This window comes from Panthera leo, chromosome B3 (assembly GCF_018350215.1).
Source record: "Panthera leo isolate Ple1 chromosome B3, P.leo_Ple1_pat1.1, whole genome shotgun sequence".
Classification (NCBI taxonomy): Eukaryota; Metazoa; Chordata; class Mammalia; order Carnivora; family Felidae; genus Panthera; species Panthera leo.
The window spans coordinates 53,417,350-53,433,645 of record NC_056684.1 but is presented as its reverse complement, the minus strand read 5'-3'; the positions used below and the strand labels follow the sequence as shown (position 1 = coordinate 53,433,645).

Below are 16,296 nucleotides of genomic sequence, written 5' to 3'. Positions count from 1 at the left end.
TAAGGGCAGACCTTTTAAGTAATTTTCTAGTGGGTGATAGATTTATACTGATCTATCTACATTTACTCACCTATTCTTTTGGTTGGCTGGAAATGGAATTGCTTTTTTTGTCTATGAAATGCAGTATGTGTTAGCAATTGCGATAACTAACTACATACTTCATTTTTATATGTGATATATGATCATCAGAAGACTAGAATGAAATATAATCTTCCTCTCAGTATAGAGGAGTTAGGTGCCAAATACGTATATGGTAGTAGAGTTTGTATTTGTTTCATATATGTCCAAAATCAGTAACATCTAAATGGCCCAACATTTATCTTTGTGTATAAAGATTTTTTTGGTTACATCTTTGTCCTTTTGTTTATTGCTTCATCTAATTAGTAATATTGGCAATAATCCCATTAATGTTGCTTTTTTTTCTGCCCTTGGCTATTCCCCAAAATTCATTCCCATAATTTTGAGGAAAATTTTTTGTTGTTATTCTTTTTTAACCTAATAATATCATATGTGCTTTTTATTTTTTTCCTCTATTATACAATTAACAATGCCTTTCCCTTTTGAACAATAAGTTTTTATAATAGCAGGAACAGTTATAGTCCTTTTTGTATGCACGTAAATAGAAATAACGTTCTTGGTAGTGTAGAAAATGACTTTGGAAGGAAGACAAAATACTATATCTTTACAGAATGTCTACCGTTATAACTTTTGAAGCAGCAGTTCAGGCATATGGCAAAAATAACAATTTATATTAATGGCACACTTATTCAAGGAACACTTAATCTAGTAACCTTAACTACCAAAAATACAACTCATATAAAAACCTTCTAAACACCAAAAGTTAGGGAAATGAAGCTCATGTACTAAAACATTCTCACTTTATTTATGGGAAACTCAGACTTGTTGAGCTCTTCCAATTTTAATATTATTCATTAAATATTACTTAGTAGTAGTTACTATACGCCAAGGATTTTTCGTACGTTATCTTATCCTTCTAATGATAAGCCCATGAGATATTTAATTTACAAATAAAATTGAAACTTGGAGGTTAAATAATTTGTCTAAGGGCCCATATTCAGTGAGATTCCAAAGCTACTTCCTTTCTGTCTTGCTTCACTTAGAGATAGGCAGTCATAAAGAACTGAACGCATTCATATTTCTGGGGTCATTTACTATATAGGTGCCAAATAGCCCTGCAAATCTAAGTAGCCCCAAGAATATCACATTAGTTTTTGACATTTCCTGTGATATATAACACATTGAAAACAAGATTGTATTTATTATATGGTCCTTTTAAAAGTAGGTAACATATATAATTTATTCTAAATAAATTTTATTAAATTATCACAAAGATTTAGAAGTTTTTACTTTACTGTAATTTTTAAATGAACTATAAAATTAAAGTGAAAAAATTTTAAGTTTATTTATTTTTGAGAGAGAGAGAGCAGGGGAGGGGCAGAGAGGGGGCAGGGGAAGAGAGAGGATCCCAAGGATCCACTGACAGTGCAGAGCCTGACATGGGGCTCAAACTCAAACCGTGAGATCATGTACTGAGCTGAAATCAAGAGTCAGAAGCTTAACCAACTTAGCCACCCAGTGTACCAAAGTGAATTTTTAAGGAACTCATGATAGGTTCCAAGAGGATATAAAATAGGTTTTGTACTTTTGAGTATTGTGTATGAAACTCCTGTTATGTCTTCATTCTCTTCAGGGTGTTCATTTTGGGAGAACATGACTGCTTCGAAGGTAACATCATATGAGATTAAAATAAAAGGATAGTGTTCAAAAGAGGCCATGGTGACTATACACTGATGACCAGCATCATGTATTAGGAATCAGTGCTTGCTTCCCAATCCACTGTGATTTGCAGCCCACCACCATTGATTCATCAGTTTCTTTTCTTCTTTACCGTTAGTGTCAGGAAATTCCACATGGGCTGTATCACCTTTAATTAAAAATATCTATACTTTGAGGGGCACCTGGGTGGCTCAGTCGGTTAAGAGACCAACTTTGACTCAGGTCATGATCTCATGGTTCGTGGATTTGAGCCCCGCGTCAGGCTCTGTGCTGACAGCCCAGATCCTGGAGCTGCTTTCGATTCTGTGTCTCCCTCTCTCTTTGCCTCTCCTCTGCTTGTGCTCAGTTTCTCTCTCTCTCAAAAATAAGTAAACGTTAAAAAATCTATATATATATAAAAGTATCTATACTTTGACAATAAAATTAAATAAACTTTGGGTGCCTGGGTAGCTCAGTCAATTAAGTGTCTGACTCTTGATTTCAGCGCAAGTCTTGATCTCAGGGTTGTGAGTTCAGGCCGTGCAGTGGGCTCTGTGTTGGGTGTGGATTCTACTCTTAAAAAATTTTTTTTTTTCTAAGAAACTTTCAGAAGTGTCACTTTTTTTCTTCTTTTATATTTCAGTCGGATGGATTTACTTGTATTAGCTAGTGGTTGATGGGTAAGTTTTTATGGGAGGAAAGTTAAAGTTTTCTTTCCCTTTAAAATTTTAATAATTTTTACAGCCTGTTAAGATTAAAGGACAACCAGAAAGTGGAATTCTAAAGACTGGAACTTTTAGAGAGAATACAGAAGACACTGAAAGGAACAAAGTGAGTAGTAGTTCATTGGGTGGGGGGAAAACATGGATTATAACCACATGGTTGTCTTTACCATATTGTCATCCTCCATCTTAAGATCTACTTTCTGAGGAAATCTTTGCTATCTTTTATAGCTGTTTTTTGTTTATTTTTACATATTGATCCATTTATATACTAAAGGGAATGAATAGATGTGGGGCACCTGGGTGGCTCAGTCGGTTAAGCGTCTGACTCTGTTTCGGCTCAGGTCATGATCTAATGGTTTCGTGAGTTCGAGTTCCGCATTGGGCTCTGTGCTGACAGTGTGGAGCTTGCTTGATATTTTCTCTCTATCTCTCTCTCTCTCTCTCTCTCTCTCTTTTTTTCTTTCTTTCTCTACTCCTCCCCCGGTCATGCTGTCTCTGTTTCTCCCAAAATAAATAAATAAAACTTAAAAAAATTATTTTTAAATTTTAAAAAAAGGGAATAGATGTTTGTCTTCCTATTTAAAGTACAACAGTGTATTCTCATTTTATGAAATTAGAAAATAAATTAGAAAATACCTAGGCCTTACTACATGATCCAACAATTCTACTTCTAGGTATATACCCACAAGAATTGAAAGCAGGACCTTACACACCTATGTTCATAGCAGTATTATTCACATAGCCAACTAGCCAAGAAATGTAAGCAACCCAAATATCCATTGACAGATGAATGTATAAACAAATGTGATACATACATACAATGGTGTATTATTTAGCCTTTTTAAAAAGGAAGGAAATTCTGACACATGCTACAACGTGGATGAATCTTCAGGACATTTTGCAAGTGAAATAAGCCAGTCACAGAGACAAATACTGTATGATTCCATTTATATAAGGTGGTTGCCAAGTAGATGGAAGTGAGTTTAAATGGGTGCAGAGTTTTGAGTTTTGCAAGATGAAGAACTTGAAATTGGTTCCACAACACTGAGAATATACTTAATGCCACTAACCTATACGCTTAAAAATGGTTAAAATGACAAATCTTATTTTGTGTTACTTTATCACAGTTTTTGAAATATTTAGGTCTTATATAAGACACCTTTGCTTTTGTTTTTATTTAAGAGTTTTATTGAGGTAATATTTGCATACCATAAAATTCACGCATTTTTAGTGTACAGCTTAGTGGTTTCAGTTCAAAGGTGTGAAGCAAGTATTTACTCAATCCATTTTAGAACATTTTCATCACACCAGAAAGATCTCAGTGCCCAATTATAGTCACTCTCTGTCCTTACCCTAAAGCCACAAGCAACCATGATCTACTCTGTCTTCATAGTTAGGTCTCTTCTGGACATACCAGATAAATGGAATCGTGGGTGTGTGTGGGTGTGTGTGTGTGTACATACATATGGTCTTTTGCATTTGGCTTTTAACTAGTATAATTTTTTGAGATTCATCCATGTATCTGTAGTTTATTCCTTTGTATTTACTGAATAGGATTCCCTCATGTGGGTATACTACATTTTATTCATTCACCAGTTAATGGATATTTGGATTGCTTCTGCTTCTTTTGGGCTATTATGAATAATGCTGTTGTGAGCATTTGTACATAAGTCTTTGTGTGTTTCATTTCTTTTGGGTTGATACCTAGCAGTGGAAATGTCTGTTTTTTGTTTTTTGTTTTTTAAAGAAACTTAAAAAACCATCATCATTATAGGCTTGTGCATATACACATTCCTCTTCGCCTTGCTGTGGCAGTATTTGGACTTTGAGACAACATACAGAGTTATTCATTTTTAAACTTCATTTAAAAAATATTAAGGGCAGCCAACACAGGTTTTTTGGTTTTTTGATACAAATAGCTTAAGTTTGTGTATGGCAAAATTTAATTGATTTTTTTTTTTTTTTAAACCAGGCTCGAGAACCTTTGACAAGAGCACGAAGTGAAGAAATGGGGAGGATCGTACCAGGACTGCCTTCAGGCTGGGCCAAGGTAAAACTCAAAATTAGCACATAAATAAATAACATGGTCATGTGTTCTTTTTTATAAAGCTTTTTTGTTTATTCTATGTCTTCTCTAATGCAGAGTCAATTCTGTTTCTTCATGGTGGAGGACATAGCCCATTCCCCTAATTATAGCAGGATTGGATTTCTCAGTATAACCAATCTGAGATGCTGGCTACCATATATGAACATTTCTGGCCTTTGTCATTTAGAAGCAGTGTATTATTCTAATACCTAAAGTTCTTTGGAAGTTTAATCATAGAAGTGATTATGACCATCTTATTCAAATTATTGTAATCCAAAAGTAAACTTAGCAATAGAATACCCTTGAGTGATTTTCTTTAGTTTGTAATGGTCATTGTTTTTTGACCTGTTTTGTTTTTGTTTTTGTTTCTTTTTTATCTAAGTTTCTTGACCCAATCACTGGAACTTTTCGTTATTATCATTCACCCACCAACACTGTTCATATGTATCCACCGGAAATGGCTCCTTCATCTGCACCTCCTGCCACCCCTCCAACTCATAAAGCCAAGCCACAGATTCCTGCTGAGCGGGATAGGGAACCGTCCAAACTGAAGCGCTCCTACTCCTCCCCAGATATAACCCAGGCCATTCAAGAGGAAGAGAAGAGGAAGCCAACAGTAACTCCAACAGTTAATCGGGAAAATAAGTAAGTTTATCCTAACTCTTAGAACTAGAATAATCTGCTATATTTGAAAAGTTCTACTCTAGACATTTCAGCTTATTAAGATCAGGAAGTCAGAAATTTCTGAGGGTGGCTGTTCTAGCCATTGTTATGTAGCACAGAAGAAAAGTGAATGGATTAAATTCCTTGGTTTTTATCCCAAGTGCTAACTTCAATTTATCAGGAAGGTTATCATAATCCATATTAATGTAGGTATAAAAGAATATATATTATTTTATTTTAGGGCAGCATGATATAGACTCCTAGAAGTTTTTCATAAATCTCCATGGTCCCTAAATCTCTCTTTGAGGACCATAATCTGTAGGACTGTTGAGTTTGTTTTGTTGCAGCTCTCAAATTCCAAACTTTTTTTTTTTTTAACTCAGCCGAATACTGTGGGAGTAAACTTAAATAGTGTTAAAATAACAAGTATTGTGGTATCAGTTCCTAATCCTTATTCTGTTCCCTTTTTTTTTCATTGCATTTCTGCTATTCTCTTTATAAGTAGTTATCAGTAGGTTCAATTAAGTTTCCCAAATCAATATCTCTGTTTAGATGTTTTCCTGGTGTGATCCCTCTAATGCTCCTGGTTTATGATTGGTAGGATTGTGAGGAGATAATTATCAAATCTGCTTATTGTAATCTTTACTTTTTGGGGCAGGGGGATAGATGGAAATATAAATAAATGGGTTTATGTTAGGGCTGACTATTAAAACTGGTAAGATTTAATTCTTTTTTGAATCATCATTGGGGATTGTTTTCATTTTGGTTTTAAAGATTTTTTTTGAGAGAGAGGGAACATGACCATATGCATACAAGTTGGGGAGAGGCAGAGGGAGAATCCTAAACAGGCTCCACACTGTCAGCACAGAGCCTGACGTGCAGCTCAATCCCACAAACTGAGATCATGACCTGAGCCAAAACCAAGAGTTGGACCTTAACCGAATGAGCCACCTTGGCGCCCCTCATTTTAAATTTAAATAGCCACCTGGGGCTAGTGTCTACCACATTTGTCAGCATATCTCTACACTTCAGGTAATAGTACCCAAATAATCCCTGCCTCTTTTGAGATTATTCCACTGTAAGATATTCTTTATTCTTTGTTTGGCCTCCTGGTTGAGTTCAACATTTGGTAATGCTGAACTTCCTAGGATTACTTAAAGGAATTTGAAAGAGCCTTCTCTACTAGAAGTCTCTGCCTGTTGATGAGAATCCAGGGACTCTATCTCCGGGTATAAGAACAATAGACCCCCCCCATAAGAGGTTAAGGTACTGTTTCATGGGAGGGTCACAAAATACAACCAGTGTTACCTAGATTGTAAGTGTCCTGTAAGACCCAGTACCTTTTGACCTATTAACTCTTTCCAAGATTACTGTGTACTGTGATACCAATGGTGGAGTTTACTGCCATTTGTAATATGAACCTTAATTTTAGATGCCATGCATTTTAAGACATTATGTACACTTTTTCTTCTTCAGGCCAACGTGCTACCCTAAAGCTGAGATCACAAGGCTTTCTGCTTCTCAGATTCGGAACCTCAATCCTGTTTTTGGAGGATCTGGACCAGCTCTCACTGGACTTCGTAATTTAGGAAATACTTGCTATATGAACTCAATACTGCAGTGCCTATGTAATGCTCCACATTTGGCCGATTATTTCAACCGAAACTGTTACCAGGACGATATTAACAGGTAAAGAAATTTCATACTTTTTGCAATATAATATTAGAAGGACGATCTAACTACACTTTCTTACCACCCAGCTCCAGAGAGAAGTCAAATTAGGAAGGGGGGAAAATATCTTTAAGAAAAATGTGAGAGTGCTCGCTTTGGCAGCACATATACTAAAATTGGAACAATACAGAGAATCATGGCCCCTGTGCAAAGATATGTGAGAAAAGCCCCCTCTAATTGGTAAAGGACAGATAGGCAAAGGCAGAACCTCATATAAACTGGAGCCTGTTGAGGAGAAGGAGACAGTACAGGATTTGCAGCCCAAAAGAAGCCAGTTGGCGAGGTATAATCAAAGTAAGAATCAGATGAATATTTGGTAATAAACCTGTGATTAAATAAACATTTTAGTGTTGGATTACAGATACGAAGAGTTTAATGTTGACCTCAAGAACCTGCTGTACCTTGACCTTTTAAAACTTCCTTTATTGCTGTTTTCTAATTTTATTTGCAAAGGTCAAATTTGTTGGGGCATAAAGGTGAAGTGGCTGAAGAGTTTGGCATAATTATGAAAGCCCTGTGGACAGGACAGTACAGGTATATCAGTCCAAAAGACTTTAAAATCACCATTGGGAAGATCAATGACCAGTTTGCAGGATATAGCCAGCAAGATTCACAAGAACTGCTTCTGTTCCTAATGGATGGACTCCATGAAGATCTAAATAAAGTAAGAAATTTGATTTTTCTAAGTTGTAAAGGCTCTTTAAGGTTGCTCAACACTGTGATCATTTTTATAGCAATTTAAAATTATAGTTGGGGTGCCCGGGTGGCTCAGTCAGTTGAGCATCCAACTCTTGGTTTTGGCTCAGGTCATGATCTCATGGTCGTGAGTTCAAGCCCTGCATTGGGCTCTGCGCTGACAGTGCAGAGCCTGCTTGGGATTCTGTTTCTGCCCCTCCCCTGCTCGCTCTCTCCATCTCTCTCTCTGTCTCTGTCTCTCTCTCTCCCTCAAAAAGTAAATTAAAAAAAAATTAAAATTAAAAAGTAAATTTAAAAAACTAAAAATTAAATTAAAATTAAAAAAATTAAAAATAGAATTATCTTATGATCCAGTAATTCCAATACTGCGTCTTTACTCAAAGAAAATGAAAACACTAATTCAAAACGATATATGCACTTCTATGTTGATTGCAGCATTATTTACAATAGCCAAGGTATGGAGGCAACCCAAGTGTCCATCCATGGGTGAATGGATTTTTAAAAATGCGGTACACACACACACACACACACTAGAATGTGTGACACACTAGAATGTCACTCAGCCAGGGCGCCTGAGTGGCCCAGTCAGTTAAGCATTGACTCTTGGTTTCAGCTTAGGTCATGATCTCACAGCCGTTAGATCGAGCCCTATGTCAGGCTCTGCACTGGGTGTGGAGGCTGCTTAAAATTCTCTCTTCCTCTTCCCCTCTCCCTGCCTTGAGTGCACGTGTGCTCCCCCTCTCAAAAATTAAATAAGTAACATGTTAAAAAAAAATAAAATTATAGTTGGTGATTGTTCAGTAGTAGTTTATTCAAATCTAGTGACTTTGTACTAAGGTAAGAAACTATAAAACAAATATATCTGATATGTCTAATATTTGAAAAGAAGTATGTACAATTTTTTTATATTTGCTTACTAAAATGGTAGGTTGTGAGATATTGTAAATGTTGAAATAGTTGTTAGAGATACTCTGTGACCACATGTATGTGAAGGTGAAATCATAAATATTTTTTTTAAGTTTATTCATTTATTTTGAGAGAGAGAGAGCATGCACATGTGCTTGAGTGGGAGAGAGGCAGAGAAAGAGGAAGAGAATCCCAAGCAGGCTCCACACTGTAGCACAGAGCCCCACACAGAGCCCGACGTGGGGCTCACGAACCATGAGATCATGACCTGAGCCGAAGTCAGTTGTTTAACTGAGCCACCCAGGTGCCCCAAACATAAATTTTACAAAAGATTAGCTGTAGAGAGCTTGAACATCTTTATTATTGTATATTTATATATTTTGTATATGTTTTATCAGTTTTATACTTTTTTCTAAAATAAGAATTACCTCATGTAACCAAAGGATTCATGTGAAAAGTTGAGACATGTATGTCTCTAATACCTTTGGGATCCCTGTTACCATTGAACATACATACATACACACAGACATACATGTGTATGTATAAATACGTGTTTTGTGTGGATATATGTGTGAATATATATAGGATATGTGTATATCCATCCACAAGCCTAGGACAACAGCTTGCAGTGGTGTATGGGATGTCTTCTCTTTTCAAAACCAGAATTTCAACTTAAAAACAGTTAATAAAATATACTTTTATTTAAAGTTTTTATTTGAATTGCAGTTAACATTCATTGTAATATTAGTTTCAGGTGTACAGTAAAGTGATTCAGTATTTCCGTACGTCACTCATTCAACACCCGGTGACAAGTCCACTCCTTAATCCCCATCACCTAAAAAAAAATGTATTTTATTAATTTCTGTTTAGTAAAATAAGTCATACCCTTCTGATAAAGTGGGATTTTGGGGGAGGATTTTTGGCTGGAATTTTTTTTTTTTTTTTTTTTTTTTTTTTTTTTTTTTTTTTTTTTTTTTTACCTCTGAATGAGATTAGAACTCCTTTATGAAAGAAACCAGAAATGTTTCTAAATCTGCAAAGTGTATTCAATATATTCTTTTAGTTTTCTATTTAAATGATGATTTTGAGATATTGATATAAATTTTAATATTATTTCCAGGCTGATAATCGGAAGAGACATAAAGAAGAAAATAATGATCACCTTGATGACTTTAAAGCTGCAGAGCATGCTTGGCAGAAACATAAGCAGCTCAATGAATCTATTATTGTTGCACTTTTTCAGGGTCAGTTCAAATCCACAGTACAGTGCCTCACCTGTCACAAAAAGTCTAGGACATTTGAGGCCTTCATGTATTTGTCTCTACCATTAGCTTCTACAAGTAAATGTACATTACAGGTAAGTTTGAGAGAAAATGATTTGCTGAATAAATGTTGTTTCTATGCATACGAAGATGGACTTTATTCAGCAGAGTTTGTACTTTGCTCCTATAAATGTTTTGTAGGTAAAACACCTACATAAATTTTGTTTTAATTATGTTTATGTGTATTAGAAAATTTTTAAAAAAATTTAAATTACTCTTTCAGAATTCAGGGCACCTGGCTGGCTCAGTTGGTTAAGCATCCAACTCTTGATTTCAGCTCAGGTTATAATCTCACAGTTTGTGATTTTGAGCCCCGTGTCAGGCTCTGTGCTGACACTGTGGAGTCTGCTTGGGATTCTCTTTCTGTCCCCTCACCCACTTGCACACTCTCTCTCCAAATAAATTAACTTACAAAATTTAAAAAACATTTTAGGGCACGTGGGTGGCTCAGTCGGTTAAGCATCTGACTTCAGCTCAGGTCTTGATCTTGCAGTTCATGAGTTCAAGCCCTGCATCGGACTATGTGCTGACTGAGTAGAGGCTGCTTGGGATTCTCTCTCCCTCTCTCTCTGCCCTTCCCCCACTCACACTTCCTTTCTCTCAAAATAAATAAACTTAAGAAAAAAAATTTTTAAATACTTTTCAGAATGAATAAATGTTTTTAAAGTTTGTATTTTGAAGAAATAAAACTTCTATTTTAAAAGTTAATTTGAAAATGGCATATTGACTTTAATTAGATTCCCTTTTTATAAGAATTTGCTCTATGTGGGGATCAGATAAATAGCCTGTTTTCTACCCAGTAACAGTGTGATTTAGCTAGCTTTTTGATACCTTTAGTGTTAGCTCCCTTGAGAATGTCATTTCTTCCAGTAAGACTTCCTGAGGCACCAGGCAGAGGTGGCTCCTGTGTGCATTCAGGATGCACAGTCCTGCTTCCCTCTGTCATGGGCAGCGCCCACCACTCCCTGCACTGATTACTGTTGGCTCTCCCCTCTGGGCTCCCCACTAGGTCGTAAACTTTATGACAGAACTATTTTCTGCTAGTTACCTGTTGTGTCCTTCATACCTGGCAGAATAACTTACTGAATTAGATGCTCAATGATACTGTGTTGAAGAAACGAATTAGTGAGTAACTACTACTTGTTTTTGCCTCCAGGACTGCCTTAGATTATTTTCCAAAGAAGAAAAGCTCACAGACAACAACAGGTTTTACTGCAGTCATTGCAGAACTCGACGGGACTCTCTAAAAAAGATAGAGATCTGGAAGTTGCCACCTGTGCTTTTAGTGCATCTGAAACGGTAAAAGGAACACATTTTTCTGCAGTTTAGATGAAGGAAGTCTTAAGTTGTACTTCATTCTAAGTCATTTTGTTGCATTGCCTGCTAAGGTGTATTACAAAGGAAGATTATCTGGTTAGGGAAACAAGGCAGAAATGAGGAGACTCCAGTTCCTTACTTTAGTGTTTGCGAGAACAGCAAAATGACAACACGGTACTTTCAGGTCATTTCATCTTTTAAAAATTAGTGAAATTTATTGCATTTCAAATATAAAATTTTACATCATAAAAAATCCAAGTGAAAATGTATAAAATCACACAGGATAACTCTAATACAAATGATAAGTCAATAAAATTTATTGTAAACTAAGAAAAGATTTAATCCTGTGCTGAAAATGAGAATGCAGTTTTAAAGAGAAGATGTTAAGGATGCCATTGCTGGGTGCAGATATTTTTGTCCACATTTTTCTAGCCTGTGAAAAAGGTCTGGCCCTATAATAGATGGGATAATAGCAAGAGAGTTGTAAAATCTGTCCCAGATGTTGTCTTTCGATTCTTTTATCTTTATGGAATCCATTCATGGAGTGATAACTATGAATCATTATTTTGAAAAACTTTTTAAAAGGAAGTTTCATCTTTTTATTGAGAGCTGTAATTTTTGTCTCAAACGAAGCATTTCTATTTTAATTATTTGTTTCATTTTGTATTATTGGAAATTCTTAGGCATTTACTTTTGTTAGTTTCTATATTGACGTGTTCAAATTCCTCACGTAAATTTTCTACCAGAAACTTGTTCCATCAGTTTTTCTCTTCTTGAGGATTGTGGAGGTACAGATAAACATTCTATAAATGATTACACATATGTTAAGATTTCTAGTGCTGTGTATTAATTCTTTGGAGAATACAGGTATCTAAAAATGTAAATGGTTCAGAATTCAGTTTTTGAAAACTAATTCTGAAATAATCTTATCGCACCAACCAAAGTACCAGTATTTCGGTGTTTAAAGGAGTAGAGTATGTCAGGATAATGGAATGCCATTACAATTCTCCCCTGCTATCCAAAAGTAGAGTGTTCCTGTGAAATCTTTCATAAGCCAAAATGGTGTAAAGCAAAGAAGCAGTTACCATTAATTTATATAGAAAATCTTTCAGTATTCCCAGACCCCCAAAATAACCTTCTCTTAGACTTTTCTAATACCTTAGGACACATCTTGCTTAACAGATGCACAAAACAGATCAAGATAAAACACAGGTACGGGCAGACAATTCAAAGCTGTGGCAGCTTGACACTGAGTATTCTGGGAAGGAGCATGGTGATGCCACTTTATCTACTCAGCAGGGTGCCTGCTGCCTCCAGCAGCCTACTGCAAACAAACGCTGCCCAGTGCTGCTTTCCCCTTTTCACCTTTTTTCTTAAAAGCAGAAACCTTCTTTGGATTTCTTTTAGGTAGCTAAAACAGGTACTCATGGAAGTCTTGTAAAAATGAAGTGGTGTAACACCAGCTTTTGAAAAGCAGGGGATCCCTGTGTAGTCTGTGTGCTTATGATTTCCAGCTTCAGTTTCCCCAAAAGTACAGTCTTAACAGCTAGAGCAGCTCTCCTTAGTCTTTCCTCTGTACTCGTATGGTAGTTAGCATTATAAACCTGGGTCTTCATAACTTTTTACCTTTGCAGAAGACTCATCGAACAGTTGTCGCTGGCCTACGGGTCAAGGGACGCAGGTGTGGCTCTGTCTCCACCACCTTAGCTGTTTGACTGAGGGCAGGTCATTTCATATCTGCTCATACCTTCGTTTTCTCATTTGTAAAGTGGAAATGAAGCCAGATGTCTTTCCAGGTCCCTCCACCACTGAAATTCTGAGTGTGTTTGAAATGGATTTTCTGGTCTCAGCTACAAATCTAGAACATTAATGAATGAATTCAAGTCTTTCCAGTGTTTGTGGTCTCTCAGTTTAATTGCTATCCTGTTTCACTCTACAGTTTTTCCTACGACGGCAGGTGGAAGCAGAAACTACAGACCTCTGTGGATTTCCCATTAGAGAATCTTGACTTGTCACAGTATGTTATTGGTCCAAAGAACAATTTGAAGAAATATAATTTGTTTTCTGTTTCAGTAAGTATCTTGTTGGAACTAAATCCTTTCTCTTTTTCTAAGCAAACTATAAAAATAAGAGTTTCATGTGGTTCCTTAACCTCATAGGAAAATAACATAAAGCTTTGAAGTATTTAAAATATGACAATAATTTCAGTTTGAACTGATTTTCTATCTTGTTTGGCACAGAATCACTATGGTGGGCTGGATGGAGGCCACTACACTGCCTATTGTAAAAATGCAGCGAGACAGCGGTGGTTTAAATTTGATGATCATGAAGTTTCTGATATCTCCATTTCTTCTGTGAAGTCTTCGGCAGCTTATATCCTCTTTTATACTTCATTGGGACCACGAGCAACTGATGTAGCCACGTAAGGAGAAATAGGTTCTAAGCTAGTTATCTTTTAAGAAGCTGAGCAACACAACTCTTGACATGCTTATAAAGATACTGGATAAATACAGCTGGCCATTTAGAGGAATTCTAAGACCGTGGGAGCTGTGTTACTATCACCATATACTTTAGGTCAGTGCCATTATCGAAAAACTGACTAATATTTAACGAGTATTGCAGTTAAGCACTCTTTACAGGTACCATTTATTTCAAAACCTTTATAGTTTGCTCCAAAGTTAAAATAATTAGCTAAGCATTATTCTTCTCCTGGTCTAAAAACCATTATATCCTTTCTTTTCCTTTTCACTGTTACGGCCTTTTCACATTTCTAAATCCCAGCTTGATCTATGAATACTCTAGAATGATGTAAAGCAGATAGGAATGTATGTGTATATATTTATTGCACACTTGCACATCAAATCAATGTACATAGTATAATAACGTGGTCCTTGTGTGAAGCCTAGAACTCAGAGGACTGTTTGTTTTTCCTTTTTCTTTTGGCCTATTCTGAGTAACTGCAGTGCTTTCTTAGGGAAATGACAGGGCAAAGCTATTTTTTTGTTGGCTTTGGGCTGTATTTGTGCACTAAATCTTTATTCTAAAAAATAAATGGAAACTTTTCTTTAATTTTTTAAAATGAGAATTTTCATTTACACCTACATTAAAATCTTAATGAGAAAAATAATTTAAAACCCTGTAAGTGTTCTGTCTTTATTTTTTTATCAAACCATTTTATATACACACACATTTTATCCTACTGTGTGACTTCAAATTTAGTTCACTTATCCTGTTGTATTAGGACTTGATTTTACTCTTCCTTCAACTTGACCCAGAACTGCATAAAGCACTTATTTAGAATTCTCAAGAGTTGGGAATCAGGATTAAAATTAAAAGGGATAGGGATCGGGAATGACTACAGAATAAACTGTATTAAGAACCACATCTTTGCAAAGTGATGTATTAAAAGAGAGGAGCTGAGAATGTATTATTTACCTCAGACTCAGGTGCTATAGATGAAGTCAGTAAAAACTCCCCATATAAAAATATGATTCTAGAAGTTGCTTCTGAAAGATGCCACTATGAGTAAAGAGGAGTCTTGAATCCTGAGGTTGGCATCTTTTCATATTCTGCAGTTGGTCTAAGAATCTTAGAGTTCTTGGCTAAATTATCAGATCAATGAAATATTTCCAAATCGTAAGGTCACAGAGCCACTTGAACAAAACTTACTTTGTTTAGCTCCATGAAGTATCTTTGGAGAATACTTTGTTGCATATATATAATTGAGGTATTTTAGGTTTAAAAATATCCATCCTAATAGACATTGAATTTTGAAACCTGAAATTAATACATACTTTGCTGTGCTTTGCAGGCCCCCATCCATTAGCATTTCGTCGTGCTGCCTTTTTCAGGAGGCCAGGACCTCTCTTCTCTGCTAGAGGCTTATCATATAAAAAAGTGCATAATACAGTAGAAAGAGTGAAAATTATGTTGGATGTAAGTAAATTGCAAGAGTTTAATGACAAAGCAAACCTGAAGTACCAGTTTCTGATTGCTTGTTTTGCAGTTTTCAGTTCTGCAGTTTTGCACCATTTTCCTGGCTCTTGCACTTTTTTATAGGTATAGAAAAGGGCTGGCAACTGTAGAACAGGAGATAGGCTGTAGCAGTTTGCACTGAAGTATCTGGAATCTCACTGACTCGTGTGTCATCAAAGCTATACCAGGCCTGGGTCACTGAGTTCTTGCAGAAAGCAGTGTAGTGGCCACCGTCCAGATCACCAAAGTGGTTCTAGGGGAAGAACGAATGTCAGACTTAATATTCCCAAGCAGATAACTCTACTGGAACAAAAAAAGGTATAGCCAAGAAATATTTTTCACAATTGTCCCTTACACTAAATTAAAAGGAGAAGGTAATGTTGTTAAATGATAGATATGGCCTGCTACAATATTTTTCATCCATTGAACTGCTTATACATTGGGCCTATCGACTAAAGAATCTATGAATGAAATAGTTTAGTATTTGGCAGCATCTAATATTTATGACTGAATACTGAGCATCTACTATACATAGACTATTAAACGTTAAAGGAGTTGGGGCACCTGGGTGGCTCAGTCGGTTAAGCATCCAACTTCGGCTCAGGTCATGATCTCACGGTTTGTGAGTTCAAGTCCCACGTCGGGCTCTGTGCTTACAGCTCAGAGCCTGGAGCCTGCTTCAGATTCGGTGTCTCCCTCTCTCTGTGCCCTTCCCCTGCTCACACTCTGTCTCTCTCTCTCAAAAATAAACAATTAAAATTTTTAAAAACATTGAAGATTTTAAAATAAGATAGTCCTCTTTCCTAAATGAGCCTACAGTTTAATTTGAAAGATAGGAAAAAGGACATTTAGCATTGGGACAAGACAGTTAACTGCATATTGCTCCTACACAATTTGAGGGGTTATGCGACAACAACCCCCTCGGTCATGTAGCATCCAGAAGAGAACCTATTCCATTCTCTTTTCCACGTCTTTCCTAACCCCGTAAAGGAATGTTTGAAACCGGCACTGGAGAACCTCACTTTGGTGTGGACTGTGAGGAAGAATGCATTTCATATTTTTGTATGGTTGAAAAAATATTTTGTGACCTGAACATTAT

The 16,296-nt window shown here is 36.2% G+C and overlaps 2 protein-coding genes and 1 pseudogene across 4 annotated transcripts in view; 2 read left to right on the top strand and 1 right to left on the bottom strand.

The window, feature by feature from the left end:
• Positions 1-14,291, top strand: part of USP8 (ubiquitin specific peptidase 8) — a 77,292-nt gene extending 63,001 nt beyond the window's left edge. For both annotated transcript variants that reach the window (XM_042942047.1, XM_042942048.1), the window contains 9 exons: positions 2,521-2,607; positions 4,474-4,551; positions 4,970-5,232; positions 6,727-6,939; positions 7,435-7,645; positions 9,704-9,940; positions 11,062-11,204; positions 13,162-13,294; positions 13,463-14,291. In XM_042942047.1, coding sequence (XP_042797981.1) covers positions 2,521-2,607; positions 4,474-4,551; positions 4,970-5,232; positions 6,727-6,939; positions 7,435-7,645; positions 9,704-9,940; positions 11,062-11,204; positions 13,162-13,294; positions 13,463-13,648 — 1,551 coding nt within the window. In that variant the 3' untranslated portion in view covers positions 13,649-14,291. The remainder of the gene's footprint in view (positions 1-2,520; positions 2,608-4,473; positions 4,552-4,969; positions 5,233-6,726; positions 6,940-7,434; positions 7,646-9,703; positions 9,941-11,061; positions 11,205-13,161; positions 13,295-13,462) is intronic.
• LOC122223323 lies at positions 7,068-7,160 on the top strand (annotated as a pseudogene).
• An 866-nt stretch (positions 14,292-15,157) lies between the features above and the next one.
• Positions 15,158-16,296, bottom strand: part of USP50 (ubiquitin specific peptidase 50) — a 41,473-nt gene continuing 40,334 nt past the window's right edge. For both annotated transcript variants that reach the window (XM_042942049.1, XM_042942050.1), the window contains exon 7: positions 15,158-15,450. In XM_042942049.1, the coding sequence (XP_042797983.1) occupies positions 15,232-15,450 (219 nt within the window). In that variant the 3' untranslated portion in view covers positions 15,158-15,231. The remainder of the gene's footprint in view (positions 15,451-16,296) is intronic.